We start from the raw sequence: 13,234 nt of genomic DNA on the forward strand, positions 1-13,234 counted from the left end.
AAACGCATCACAATGGGGCAAAAATCATATTTCTAGGATAAAAACTGTAGGACTAGTTCTTACTTAACTGTGGAAGAAGAAGAAGAAGGAGAAACCTGAACATTTGGTGCATGCAGGCATGCATGCATTCATTTGCCGTAAAACTATCTTATGGAAGTTTTTTACTACTTTTGATAACACTGAAATGTTTTGATGAAATTATAAAGGACATTTGGACTGTCAGATAAGCCACAAAGAGTTTCTAAAGATATTACAAGGGCTCAATGCTTCTGGGATGGCAGCCATTTTGGGGGCGCGCTCGTCCAACTCAACCCTACATACCAAGCGCTAGCGCTTGGTAATAAGGTCCAGTCATAAAGGCACATGTCAATGTAAGAGCAGTACTTTTGGGAGTTCTTCAGTAAACAACAACCATTGCTTTTGACTGCAGAGGCAATATCTATGCTCTTTTATTACCACATCTAGTAGTTTCAAATTCATTGCAAAATATGCTGATCATCACATCAGTACATTACTCTTAATAGAGTGCCCTGGACAACAACAATTAAACCTCAAATAAGCTTTGATTGAGTCGTCTTTGAGTACAGAAGATCAGAAACACAGCAGGCCATTGTCTAGTATCTATGAATGCCTACAATTGTTTTTTACAACTTGCAACACTGATTATTATAACTAGAATTCATAAAATCATGAAACAATGATTTTAAAAATCTTTTAATTTCTTTTGAAGTTCTTTTTTAATTAAAGCCTGGTAGAGTGATGAAATGCCAAGGTCACGATAGACATCATCACTTGCAAGCAACAGCATTTCTCCATCAAGTTCATTTTCTCGAACGACCTACAAAAGTGAATAAATCTATTATTTTTACATACAAATACTTTCATTAGCTAAATTCAAAAATTAAGTTTTGCTAATTGAGGCTAAACAAACAACAATGTTCAAACTGGCAGTAAATTATTTTTAGCAGTACCAAGTTAACAATCTACCTTTGCATATTGACTAAATCGTTTATTCTCCATCAAAAATTGTGCTAACAGTTCAGAAGAAAACACATGCTCCAGCTCTTTTTTCTCTAAAAGTCTTTTAAATTGAACCTGGAACCTCAGTTCATAAATTCTGTTGGGTATTTGTAGTTCTTTTAAATCTGGCGATGGCATAGTCAAAAGGGAGTAGACTATGTCTCCACTGATTCCAGTTGTCTGAACAAATTCAGCACTATCATGCAATCCCATTCTTTTTAATAGTTGAGCAACATCAGTTTCTGTAAGTTTGCTAGCTGCTTCTGATAGATCCTCATCTATACAAAAAAGCTATTAATGCAATTACTTTTACAAGTGTATACTACAGGTAGCAACTAGCAAATTTGTACTGTTATCAAGAAATGTTAAATAATATTGTAATAAACATGCTACCTTCTATCATGTATGAACTGGGATGTTGCTTGGGCATTGCAGGATTAGGAGCAAAAGCTCCCGCTGTATTACTGTCAGTGCTAATGGTTAACTCCTCAACAACTGCATCTTCAGCAGCTCTATCTTGAATACTTAAAATTCTAGAAAGGCTAGTGTCCATTATCAACCTTTTTCAATAAATTAACTAACTTACCTTGTAAAATTAGGAGAAGGGGGAGAGTCAATTATTGCATTGTCTACTTTTTGCTTCATTGTCACATTGTGTTGCTCTTTCTGTCTTGTTTCTAGAAGATGCAATAACCTCCTGTGTAAAATAAAAAATAATAAAAATGATAACAAAGGAAGACAGCCTTTTATTATCTAGGCAATCTACAACTCAGTGCACTATAGTACAGGGTATTTTGTCAAGGAAAGAATGGTCTCATGTAGCCAGCCCCTCCTGTTGTGAGGAGGGAGCACCACTTCCTACTTGCGGTGGGAGAGGCTGGCTAGTAAGACTAAGGAGAGAATTTTTTCTGGTGCATGTACATTATAGGTTCAAATATGTACATGGACATGTTTCATGAAATAACAATGAGATGGTGAATCTATTTCTGATAAAATACTTGGGCCCATACATTTTGAGAAACTTTAAAAATTAAAGTTTTGACTGGAATCAGTTCAAACTTTCTAGAACATGTACTGTATAGCAGGTTTATTCCAAGGATAATAAATTTAGCGAATTTTGCAAATTTTTGAAGATTCACAAAATTAAATTCCTTGAGAATCATTTTAAAATGGGACAAGATGGCAGAAAAGTGGCAAATTGCGAAAATTAGTTCCGATATGGGCCATTTGAGAAAATTAATTCTGATATGGGCCATTTGCAAAAATTATTATTCTCGAATTAAACCCACTATACAGTATATCCATCCAAAAAAATTATTAAAATGGAAAGAATCCAACCTTTTCATTTATTGATGAAATTTGGCCAATGACCCTGTATATAGGGTCTTTTGCCCGATTTGGAGCAACTTAAAAAATTTGAAAAAATTTTGATTGGAGTTGTCTCAAACTTTCTACACAACATTATTAGTACATGTATTATATATGTATCAAAATGTAATAAAAATAAAAAAATTTCTCTTTTTCATTTTGATAAAAAAATTTGACCAATGACACTAAACTAAGAGAAGTCTTTGACTCAATTTTTGAAACAATTTAAAATTTGTAAATAAATTTAATTTTAGCTCAAACTTTTCACACAACATAAATACATGTATATGTTACTGTAATAAAAGTGAAACATTCTTTCCTTTTCATTTTTGATATAATTTTGCCACTAAGTCTTTTGCCCAATTTTAGAGCAATTTAAAAATTTGTAAAAAATCTAATTTTGATCAGAATCAGCTCAAACTTTCTACACAACATAAGTGCATTGTTATGCAAAAAAATTATTGATTTTTTCCTTTTCCTTTTTGATGAAATTTGGCCAACGACTCTTGTCTTTTGTGCAATTTTAGAGCAATTTTAAAAATTTGTAAAAAAATCCAAATTTGATCAAAATCAACTCAAACTTTATATACAACATAAGTACATGCATCTGCACCAGAAAATGTCATTAAAGTGAAAATTTTTCTCCATTTTTATTTTAGATAAAACTTGGCAAATGTCCTTAACAAGTACAAAATCTTTGACCCAATTTTGAAGCAACTTTAAAATTCATAAAAATTTAAATCTGATAAAAATCAGCTCAAACATGCCACACAACATACGAACATTTATATGCATCAAAAAGTTATAAAGATGGAGAATTTTTTCCCAGCCATTTTTTGACAAAATACCCTGTATGGTTTTTGGTCATAATTTCTGAGGAACTTTAAAAACAATTTTGGTCATAATCTTCTATGCAGCATAAGTACATGTATATTTATGTTATGTTGTTAAGAAAGAATTAATTCAGAGAGGGTGAGCAGCATCTTTAAAATGGCTATTCTGTAAAACTTAAGTGATATATAATAATTACTTTATGGCAAATTATTTGAATAATAATATGTATGTACATATACCTTCTTAATGCCAATTGGAGATGAACATAGTATTTAATTGATAGAGAAAAGATGTATGAATTTAATTTCCTCTCTTTATTGACATCACAAATCTATTCGAATTAAAAAACATACATTGAATTAATGTTTATTAGTCTATACTTTAGTAGATCTATCATCAGTGGCTTTGTAGCATATTAGCCTCTCCATTGCAAATAATTGATGAATAGCATTTTTAACAGTCTCTTCATCTATAATAATAACACAATATAATTATTTTATGATTAAAATATTTAATACATGCAAGCATGAGTATTCAAACAGTCAGACTCATATGTAAACAATTCAATGTACCTTCATTTTCAATCTTCTCCAATATTTCTTCTTTTTGATTAAGATTAACTTTTAAATCGAAAGGAAGATGACTGAAGTCATAAAAGCCAATCTTAACCCATTCGTGGAACAACTCAGATATATCTTTCACATGTGCAACATGAGTCTCAGACAAATAGTTGTACTGGTTCATAAGAAGTCTAAAAATAGAAAACAAAAATATATACACATGTATCAAGAGTAAAATGTGCAATTATTTATGTGGTACTAATCAGCTGTGTACATGCATGCAGGCTTACCCTGATCTGATTTTATCAGCAGCACACAATAAAATACCAATATCATCAATCTTAATTTTATAATAATTATTTAAGAAACTTTTTATTGTGAGCTTATCAATTCCAGTCTCTCCTTGACTAGATTTCTATAAAATAATAAAATTGAACACATCACACACTCTTGATTATACCTCTAGTAGCATCTTCAATAATAAGCAAAGGCCACCACAAACACTCAAAAGCCCATCATAAGATAGAGAATGAAATACAGTCTCAATTTCATGTAGCTCCATCTTTGTCAGTGTAGCCTAAAATAGAATATTGTAAATGAGCAAAGTGAGCAAAAATTACAAAAGTTATGCCAATAGAAGTGGCAATTGGCCATGAACTGGCACACATCTCAAGGCTGTACACATGTATAAAGGCTATACTGTACAGCGGGAAAATTTGGAGGGACTAAAATTTGGCAAATTGCTAAATTTTGATGATTGGCAAATTTTAATTTGGTAAATTTGTGGCCACGTACTGTTGAGCATGCATATAATGGCTCAAAATCGCAGATTTAATTTTTGCAAATGGCTATCAAAACGCAGAATTCGCCAAATTCAATTCCCTCCAAAATTTCCTGCTACATAGTATATGTATGCTATTATGGTACACATTGTGCATGTATATGCTCTAGCAATAAATGAAATAGGAAACTAATAATAACTTAATTCTCTAATAATGATAGCTCACCATAAGTGAAGGATAACGGCTAAGCCTTTCTACTGTGTCTTTATAGCCATATGTTGCTGTATAAAACCTAAAAATTGAACTTAGAAATATCGTTAATAATTAACTTTACTTACAATTCTCTAGAAACTTCTTCACAAGTGGAGCATTCACTGAAGGCAAAACGCTTTAAGAACCCATTCTTTTCCACAAACTGCTTATGTACTATGAACTTTTGAACAACTTCACTTTGAATACCTTCAAGAAAATACACCTACAAAGGTAATAAAAATATATTTGTGCAGCATTATAATTAAAAATCATAATTTATTCACATTATATGATACTTACCCCAGGCATGACATTGTATGGTATAGAAGGATCAAGTTCATAGTTATCATAAAGATTAATATTGACATCAAATGACTGGTAATTCTCAATAATAGTCTGTAAATCACTAACATCATAACAACTGTGTAAAAGATACAAAAATGTGTACACATAGTTAATTAATGCATTGTAACTGTAGTATAACATGAATTCCTTCTATGCTATATAGAGTAATAGCAAAATTTAAAATAATTTTGATTAATTAACAATTATATTTTTTGCAAGAATTGACACAATCTGATATACTTTTTTGATACTCCAAATGAGCAAGTGTGCTGTGTAATCTCCCAGATTGGTATCTTAAACTGTGGCTTGTAGTTCACAAAATGATAACTTGTAGAAAAATGAGTATAAACAATCTCAAGGAAACGATTGTAACTGTCAACCTATCATAACAACACAAATTTTTTAGTAACGTGCTGAATTTAGTATAGTCTTACTATTTGAATTATGATTCTGTACAGTATACCCTTTGCATAATCAGTTGACACCATGTCGTGAAATGTTATTTCAGTGCTGAATGTTTCCAAGCTTGATTCTTCAGTTAAGGAAAGCATTGTGTAGTGATCATACATTTCTATAAATACAATAGAAGAAAATTATTATTAGCTTTCATGTTATCTATTTGCATTTATAGCATGTAGTATTTCAGGTAAGAAACAGTAACATTATTCATTCTGTTACCTTTGATTTGATGCAACTGGCCTAGTCTTTTCTCCTCTTGGTCAGGAAAATGTTGCTGAAGGATGGACGTCAAGACTTTAAAAGTTGAAGTACTTTTAGCTACATCCAATGTAACCATGTAACATGTTTGAGAGTGTATCCAATTGTAAAGATCTATTAGAACAGGTAGGAGGTGAGCACCAGCATTTAGTGCTGGGCGTCTCAACAGGAACTGATAGAGGACATAGAGCTTTGAGTCTACATTGTAGAGATTATTTGAGAATAGGATGCAATATAAGAATCCATTCTTGGCTGGGCAAATATTTAACTCAGGAACACTCCTAGATAACTCCCTAACATGAATTAATAATATATTAACAACAATAATATAATTATACTTACCTCATCACCTCACCAACTGTACTACCAAAAGTTGAAAATTTGATTTGAGGAGACTACATTGATATAGTATTAAAAATTTGAAGTACAAACATACACTAAAAAAGTGATACCTTCATCAACCTCCATGCTTGCAAAAAGACTTCATTATGAAAAATACACTCATACTGAGCAAGACTATCTTTGTCTGGTAATTGCTTGAGGGTTCTCCAGGTTTTATCAAATCTAAAAGTGCTCAATGCCTATTAATATTACAATAACATAGCTTCCATAATTAATTTTGATCCTATTTGTTCATTACCGTGTACATATTCTGAATCCCAATACTGACAAGTCTTTTCCTTTCTTCACGTGACAAATTGAACTCAGTCATTAGCATATCCCATAAATCTTTTAGCCTTTTAAGACACAGTAAAACAATATTAGGCTTCTGATCAAAAGGTGAAGACTTGATAATGTGAGGTTTAACAGCAATCAAAAAACAAAGTAGCCCATAGTTCATCCATTGAGTAAATATCAGAGAATAGCGCGTTAGGCTCTTCCTTTTTGTAAAACGAAAAGTTTGATTTGTTGGAAGCACAACATCAAAATAATAAGTATCAATACTCCCAGTCTCCTATGCAGTGGATAAAAACAATAGCTAAAATTTAATACTAAAAATAAAATATGCTTGACTCAGTACTTAAAAGAGACATTAAATTACAGCAGCTCTGCTTACCATAGTTCCAGGTACAAATGTAGGATTAATATTCTGAGCTGAAAAGAGATGTTCCCAAAGATGACAGCAATTCTCTTCATTACCAAACAAAATTGCAGCCAATTCTATTAAGCACTCCACATGCTCCTTGTCCCCCTCGCCTAATTGGGTTCACATATACACATAGGTTATACACTGATTTGGAGGGATTACAGCTATTTGGAACCTGAGGGCAAAACCCAAATGGTTTCTATAATAACTGTAGTCCCCACAAAGGTGTAATAATTGTAGTAATAATACAATAAAGAGTACAGCATCATCTACTTTTGATACTACACTTAAGCATGCTACATAGTTATGCATTGTGCCTGTATGTGCTGTACTATACTAGCTCATGTTTTGATTGTAACAATGTGGTACCAAAAGAATGTCTTGTGCATAGGTTAGTATGGTGTATTGAATATGCACACTTTGTAAATTCACATAAAAATTTGTATCATTCCACACACAGATTGATGAAGGTATATTATGGGCTATAACTGTAAATTACTTTTGACAAAGAAGTCTTTCAGTCTATCAGACGGTGTACCAGCATTGCTTGGGTCAACAATCCACATTAAAAAGGGAAGAAAGAGATCCTTATCAACGTACTGACTGACACTATCTTGCAATACTCTTTTAACTACTGCAGCCCTTGGATTAGTTGGAAAAACCTCCTTATATATAGCAATAAAAATGGACATGTTGAACGTCCATTTTGTCTTATCGGTAGAGGTCTTATTACTGTAACTATATATATAATAAAAATGAAAACTCTTATCAATATTAGTACAATTAAGTAATTTTCATATCATTATATATACAAGAAGTAAATATTACATACCAAGACAAAGCAACCTTCATAAGATCATCCACTCCTTTCTGGCCATTGAATTTGATAATAGACACAATTGATCTGTGAATTTGTGTGTATATTGCATGCCTGCTGGAGTGCTTATTTTTAAAATACAGCAATAGGGGTAGCTCATCTGGAAAGGAAAGATTCTACAAGAAAACACATTGAATTAGTAGCACCAAAAGTTATATAACATTTACTTCTAGAGAAAGGACTTTGTGAATTGGTTGAAGGCAATGATAGTCATGAAGATTTGATTGAAACTGTGTTGTCATCATAGAGAATAATATTCTTTCACTCTTACAAGCACAGAACAACCTACAGTGAAATGAATTAGCCATACTTAAATTAGAGTTATACCTCATAAGTAAGATCAGACCATTACCAGTCAAATCCTTCTTTCCTTTCATAACTAGGTTGTTACTTTCTTCAAGCATACTATTCAAGCCATCATAAGCATCGGCCAACTATGAGAACAAATTGGCACCACAGTTATGGCATAATAAAGTTAATATACCACTTGTCTCTCATTTTCAGTCTTCAGTATAGTGATTGAAAGAGATTTAATGGTCACATGAACCACAACTTGTCTTTCGACATCAACTATTGTAGACAAAGGACCAGTTGTACAGCCATTAAGCTATGAGATATGATTTAAATAAAATATTAACTGCTCTAATAATTGTCAATAGTGTACTTTTTGATAATGTGCCATAAGCTCTTTGAATTTGTGGCTTTCCCCATACAGTCTGTCCAAACTAGTCTCAAAGTACATATCACACAAAACATGTTGGAGCAAACCCTACACAGCAAACATAAATTATGCAATTTATGCATCAAAGTTCTCTGGTACATAAGAATTTGTGAATGTTGCAAATATGGCGGCATTACTTTGCTTTGTGATATCATTTTGGGACAGCATTTGAAGTAAGCTACTCTGTAAAACTCTTTTTTAGATCCTTGATTGATAGCATAGCACAGGCCATTCCTTACCTAAAATTTAATTATTATTTTTACAAATATTCAATATTATTAGGCTAACTTTGTTGGTAAATAAAAGAAGAGGGTTATTTTCATCATCCATTTTAACTGATGCTTCTAATTTAGCATTGCTGTTAATACTCCCTTTCAATAATAAGAGAGAGAACATATGCTTATACATAGCTGCAGTACGCTTCATTCTTTCAGATGTGCATTTACTGACAACCAAGCCAATGATAGAAAAGATATAAGCCATTGTCTCTAGAGTGATGTCATCATAATAAAACGTTATGTAGTGATTGATTATGGTTTCAATGATGGAATAGAAAGGTAACGTTGGATAATAGGTTTGATCATGAAGTAAATTCAGTACATTTTCCTTTTTAAAGGTAATGACTACAACAGTGTCAATCAATACAGTCAAATCAATGATATTTCCCTAGAAATAGTATACGTGTAGTTTTAACAATAAACTGTAATATAAATGCTAAAAAATTACACAATTTTCCCGTGTGTATAATTACAATTCTTAAATACTTACAGAATCAATTGCAGCTTTCAGGCTCTTTGTAATTTCAGTGACAAAATTTTCAGGTGAAATAGCAAAGATGTTTTTCGAATCAATTGTTATCATATGATTAACAAGAAAAGCAACACACAATATGATCCACTTGCTCTTCAGCTGAGAAGAAAATACACTTGTGGAATGAAGCTTGAATAAGCTCATCTGTTGAAGAACAAAATGATCATTATATCATTATGCCATTAAGCAAGTGCATGCAGCTCTTCAAAGTACTTACCATTCTGTAAAAGAGACTTCCAAGATTCTTCATCTTTAGTTTGGACTCACTGCTTGGGTTGGAACATAAAATCAAAAGACCATCATAAAGTATTTCAATGATGTGCTGAACCACTAATGTTTTATCAGTAAGATCTAACTTTTGCTTTAAACTTGAGTGCTTAGGCATGATTTCTGAGCACTCATCAAGTATTCTTAGCAAAGAAAGTGAGTCAGCATCTAGCCATGAAACTCGTAAGTGATAATGCAGTTGAGCCAACTTCAATGGAACATTATCTAAAATAAAAGGACACAAAAATTAAATTATAAGCACTTTGGCAGTGCAACAAGTATCATAGTGTTACCTGAATTGACATGAGCCAGGTGCTGTTGCAGGCAATTCCTAGAAAATATCCCAACAGTTCTGTCCAGTTGCTTTCTTATTGCATCATTAAAATATGCAGCCCAAAGTTGAGCATATTTCAGCAATTCAACCACAACTTTAATGATGCTGTCATCTTCCTAAAGTATAATATTAAAATGGTATTTATTATAGACCTTTCCCACCAATGCAGCGTTAGCAATGAATATCATTAACGAGCCGCCATTTTGTGGGATAGATGTACAGTGATGGATGGACTAAAAGCACTATTTCTTTATTTTCTCCAAGAGAACTACGAAAGCAAAGACCAAATTGCAGTATGATAACTAAAATTATACAACAAATGTGCAATGAGCATTTCTGTGTGAACTAGAGCTTGCATTTAAAAGGAAAATGGGAAAAGTCTCACTTTTTGCCCATTCGTCTTTGTACATCTATCCCACAACATGGCGGCTCGTTAATGATATTCATTGCTAAACACTGCATTGGTGGGAAAGGTCTATAAAGTGTGTACACTAATTGTATACTATAATACTAACCTTAATTAATATTGCGATCATTTTTACTGTTTCTTCAATTTTCTTTTTTGTTCCAGTCAAAGTTACTCCTTCTAACTTTTGTTCTGTCTCATCTTCTGCCACTGCTAGCTCTAGAGGTTCTAGTACAGAGCAAAGAGCCTTGTTGACGAGTGCTTCTATTGATTTGTAGACAACTGGAAAAAATGGAAAGTGAGGCACAATGTTCTTTCTGTCAAAAGAGAGTAATACGGGATAATTGAGAACAGTGAGCTCTAGCCTGATCTCTTCAAGGGACTTAGGAAGTGGAAGAACTGAGAGTATTTTAAGAAAAGGATCCACAAAACTTTCTCCATCTCCTTGACCCATTACAGTATGCATTGCCATGTTTTGATTAATCATGAACAGAAAGTAAAGAACAAAATTCTTGAAACTAGATTGTATGGTAGCTTCTATGGTACTAGAAAGAGAGCAAGTGGAGTGATATGTAACTACATAATTAGCTGCATGATGAGACAGCTCATACATGGTACTTTTTTGCCAGTAACTATTAAATCTTTTCTTTATCACGCTGTCAACTTTCAAATCAATAAGAAGATTTTTCCAACAATTCTTAGCATCTGCCTCACTAGAAAAATCATTTATATATTGTATAGGAATGCTATTTGCAATCATGGGAAGCCATTCTTCAATCCACAAGTTTAAAATGGAATCTGGCACAAAACTTTTTGTCTTTACAGTTTTTGTTGTATTCTTTCGAAGAAGACATATTTTAAGCCACTCTTCCACATTTGTATTTGTTGTTGTTTTTGTCTGTCCAATCATATCCATGTAGATATGTCTCCAACCACTTAGAAATATTGAAGGATAGCAATGAGAGTAAAACATGTTGGTAGGGAAATGAAGTATAAGAAATATAAGTTTGTTGGCATTAAGCTCTTTTCGAGTTAGCTCTGCCTCTTCAATGAGTAGCCTTGTGTGGTTAATAGTGTCTTTGTGTAGCTCATTCATGTCAGCAGAGAGTAGGAGAATGGTACAAGAAGACAAGAAAAAATGGTTCAAAATTGTATTTAATTTCTCCTGACTTGTCAATTTTGTGATTATGTATGTATATATTTGATCAGAATTCATCTCAAAAAACTCAGCTAGCAATTGCTGATCTTTCTCTTCTTCTTCTGTTCTTGATTTGATGTAGAAATGTGCTGGTATAAGTTCAAGAAGGACGGGTGATGTTCGCGTGTAGCAAAGGAACTTTTTGACTACTTGAACATTTTTGCTTTCCTCCATTTGACATTTAATAATATTGCTAAGTGAAAAATGGTGTTGGTGAATAAGATAGCATGATTTATAGTAATTTTCTATTTTTCCACTATGCATGACGAGTGCTTCTGGTGTCATTAGGTAGAGGAGTTGCTTGATGAGATGTATGGTCATTAATTTACTCAGTAAATGATATACGAAGTTTTCAGGTTCATTAAACGAGATAATTGCTTCATTTAAATATTCAACATCCCTTTTAACACGAATCTCTCGTTCTTTTGCATTGGACTGTTTAAAAAATGCCTTGAACCATTCTTCTTCACAATGATTTAAGTGCTCAATTAATTCACTAAATTCCTCACAATGTCCCTAATATACATATGTAGTTAATATAAGTATAAAATATTAACTAATTACACAATAACTAACCAATGATAAAGTTATTCTATATTTGTTTGAAAAACAATCAACAATTTGTCTCACAAAAACTCCTACATCTGTATTGCACTGGCACTGATGCTTTTCATTAGAATCAACCTCATCTGAAAGCAATTTTCTTCTGCACTCATAAAATTCTTGCTTTATTAAGGGACAATTACTATCAGTTTCCTCCTCAGACAAAGAAATAATTGAAAGCAAAAGTGAATCAATATTTTGGTTTGTGAACCCATAAAAACTAGACTCATTGCACTTTTGAACAAAACTCATGATCTATAATAAGAAAATGTATATCACATAATTTAGAATTCTAGCTCTTTTTCTATGTTACTATAGCTACAAAACTCACATTATTCCTCATGCAATCAAAAAAGTTTCTGATGCTTTGACTGTGCTTAGACAAAGATTCCTTAAGTAGAACCTTGTGAGTCAATGAAAACTTTTCAAATCGATTAAGGAAAGGTCTCTCAGTTTGTGACACTTCAGATTCCCTAATAATCATGGCACAGTTAAAGAATGGACTGACACAAGTTGGTTTAATGACTGGACCAATAGCCACATTACAGTAGTAAGACTTCTCTCCGTCATTTATTGTACTATTAATGCAGGTGAAGTGCTGATTAAAGAGATCATAGAAACATTCTTGTATTTCTTCAGCTTGATATATCATAACAGTGTGACCTTGCGTAACAGAATGCCTAATGGCACTTGCAGTGTATAACTGTAAATAAAAAATAGTATTATGCTTATGTATAATACTATTGATAATTACACTCACCTTTTGTGAATCATTGTCTCCTGGTAGCTTAGAGCAAGAGAGTATTCTGGTTTCATTCCTTTTCAGTATACCAAAATTAAAAAGTTGCCTGACAAGCGACTGGTCCTCACTGCTGTCAATAAGTAGCTTGTAGCGATTTTTGTTTTCAGAATTGAGGTCTCGGGACTTTTGTATAAAGCTAGTGCGCAATATATCAATTAGCGACCTTTTTTGTAGTTGACTGGGATTAGAACCAATCTATAGGAAAGGAAAAAGTATATAGAAAGCTTAACTTCATTATATTTATGCTTAAT

The 13,234-nt window shown here is 32.5% G+C and overlaps 1 protein-coding gene across 1 annotated transcript in view; it reads right to left on the reverse strand.

Moving 5' to 3' along the window:
* Positions 1 to 628: 628 nt before the first annotated feature.
* LOC100640592 (uncharacterized) overlaps positions 629 to 13,234 on the reverse strand; it is a 32,860-nt gene continuing 20,254 nt past the window's right edge. The window contains exons 35-68 of the mRNA XM_020002640.1: positions 12,942 to 13,178; positions 12,513 to 12,884; positions 12,155 to 12,436; positions 10,490 to 12,094; positions 9,934 to 10,090; positions 9,591 to 9,865; positions 9,332 to 9,517; positions 8,852 to 9,229; positions 8,701 to 8,802; positions 8,507 to 8,611; positions 8,327 to 8,449; positions 8,170 to 8,276; positions 8,010 to 8,127; positions 7,798 to 7,958; positions 7,465 to 7,703; positions 6,936 to 7,075; positions 6,519 to 6,833; positions 6,331 to 6,459; positions 6,221 to 6,273; positions 5,840 to 6,171; positions 5,596 to 5,732; positions 5,402 to 5,541; positions 5,117 to 5,237; positions 4,903 to 5,039; positions 4,790 to 4,856; positions 4,243 to 4,359; positions 4,073 to 4,197; positions 3,795 to 3,973; positions 3,603 to 3,691; positions 3,462 to 3,553; positions 1,607 to 1,717; positions 1,414 to 1,562; positions 988 to 1,298; positions 629 to 838 (exon numbers count right to left, since the gene is read on the reverse strand). Of these exons, the coding sequence (XP_019858199.1) occupies positions 704 to 838; positions 988 to 1,298; positions 1,414 to 1,562; positions 1,607 to 1,717; positions 3,462 to 3,553; positions 3,603 to 3,691; positions 3,795 to 3,973; positions 4,073 to 4,197; positions 4,243 to 4,359; positions 4,790 to 4,856; positions 4,903 to 5,039; positions 5,117 to 5,237; positions 5,402 to 5,541; positions 5,596 to 5,732; positions 5,840 to 6,171; positions 6,221 to 6,273; positions 6,331 to 6,459; positions 6,519 to 6,833; positions 6,936 to 7,075; positions 7,465 to 7,703; positions 7,798 to 7,958; positions 8,010 to 8,127; positions 8,170 to 8,276; positions 8,327 to 8,449; positions 8,507 to 8,611; positions 8,701 to 8,802; positions 8,852 to 9,229; positions 9,332 to 9,517; positions 9,591 to 9,865; positions 9,934 to 10,090; positions 10,490 to 12,094; positions 12,155 to 12,436; positions 12,513 to 12,884; positions 12,942 to 13,178 (7,326 nt within the window). The 3' untranslated portion in view covers positions 629 to 703. The remainder of the gene's footprint in view (positions 839 to 987; positions 1,299 to 1,413; positions 1,563 to 1,606; positions 1,718 to 3,461; positions 3,554 to 3,602; positions 3,692 to 3,794; positions 3,974 to 4,072; positions 4,198 to 4,242; positions 4,360 to 4,789; positions 4,857 to 4,902; positions 5,040 to 5,116; positions 5,238 to 5,401; positions 5,542 to 5,595; positions 5,733 to 5,839; positions 6,172 to 6,220; positions 6,274 to 6,330; positions 6,460 to 6,518; positions 6,834 to 6,935; positions 7,076 to 7,464; positions 7,704 to 7,797; positions 7,959 to 8,009; positions 8,128 to 8,169; positions 8,277 to 8,326; positions 8,450 to 8,506; positions 8,612 to 8,700; positions 8,803 to 8,851; positions 9,230 to 9,331; positions 9,518 to 9,590; positions 9,866 to 9,933; positions 10,091 to 10,489; positions 12,095 to 12,154; positions 12,437 to 12,512; positions 12,885 to 12,941; positions 13,179 to 13,234) is intronic.

Source organism: Amphimedon queenslandica, unplaced genomic scaffold (genome assembly GCF_000090795.2).
Source record: "Amphimedon queenslandica unplaced genomic scaffold, v1.1 AMPQUscaffold_12870, whole genome shotgun sequence".
Classification (NCBI taxonomy): domain Eukaryota; kingdom Metazoa; phylum Porifera; class Demospongiae; order Haplosclerida; family Niphatidae; genus Amphimedon; species Amphimedon queenslandica.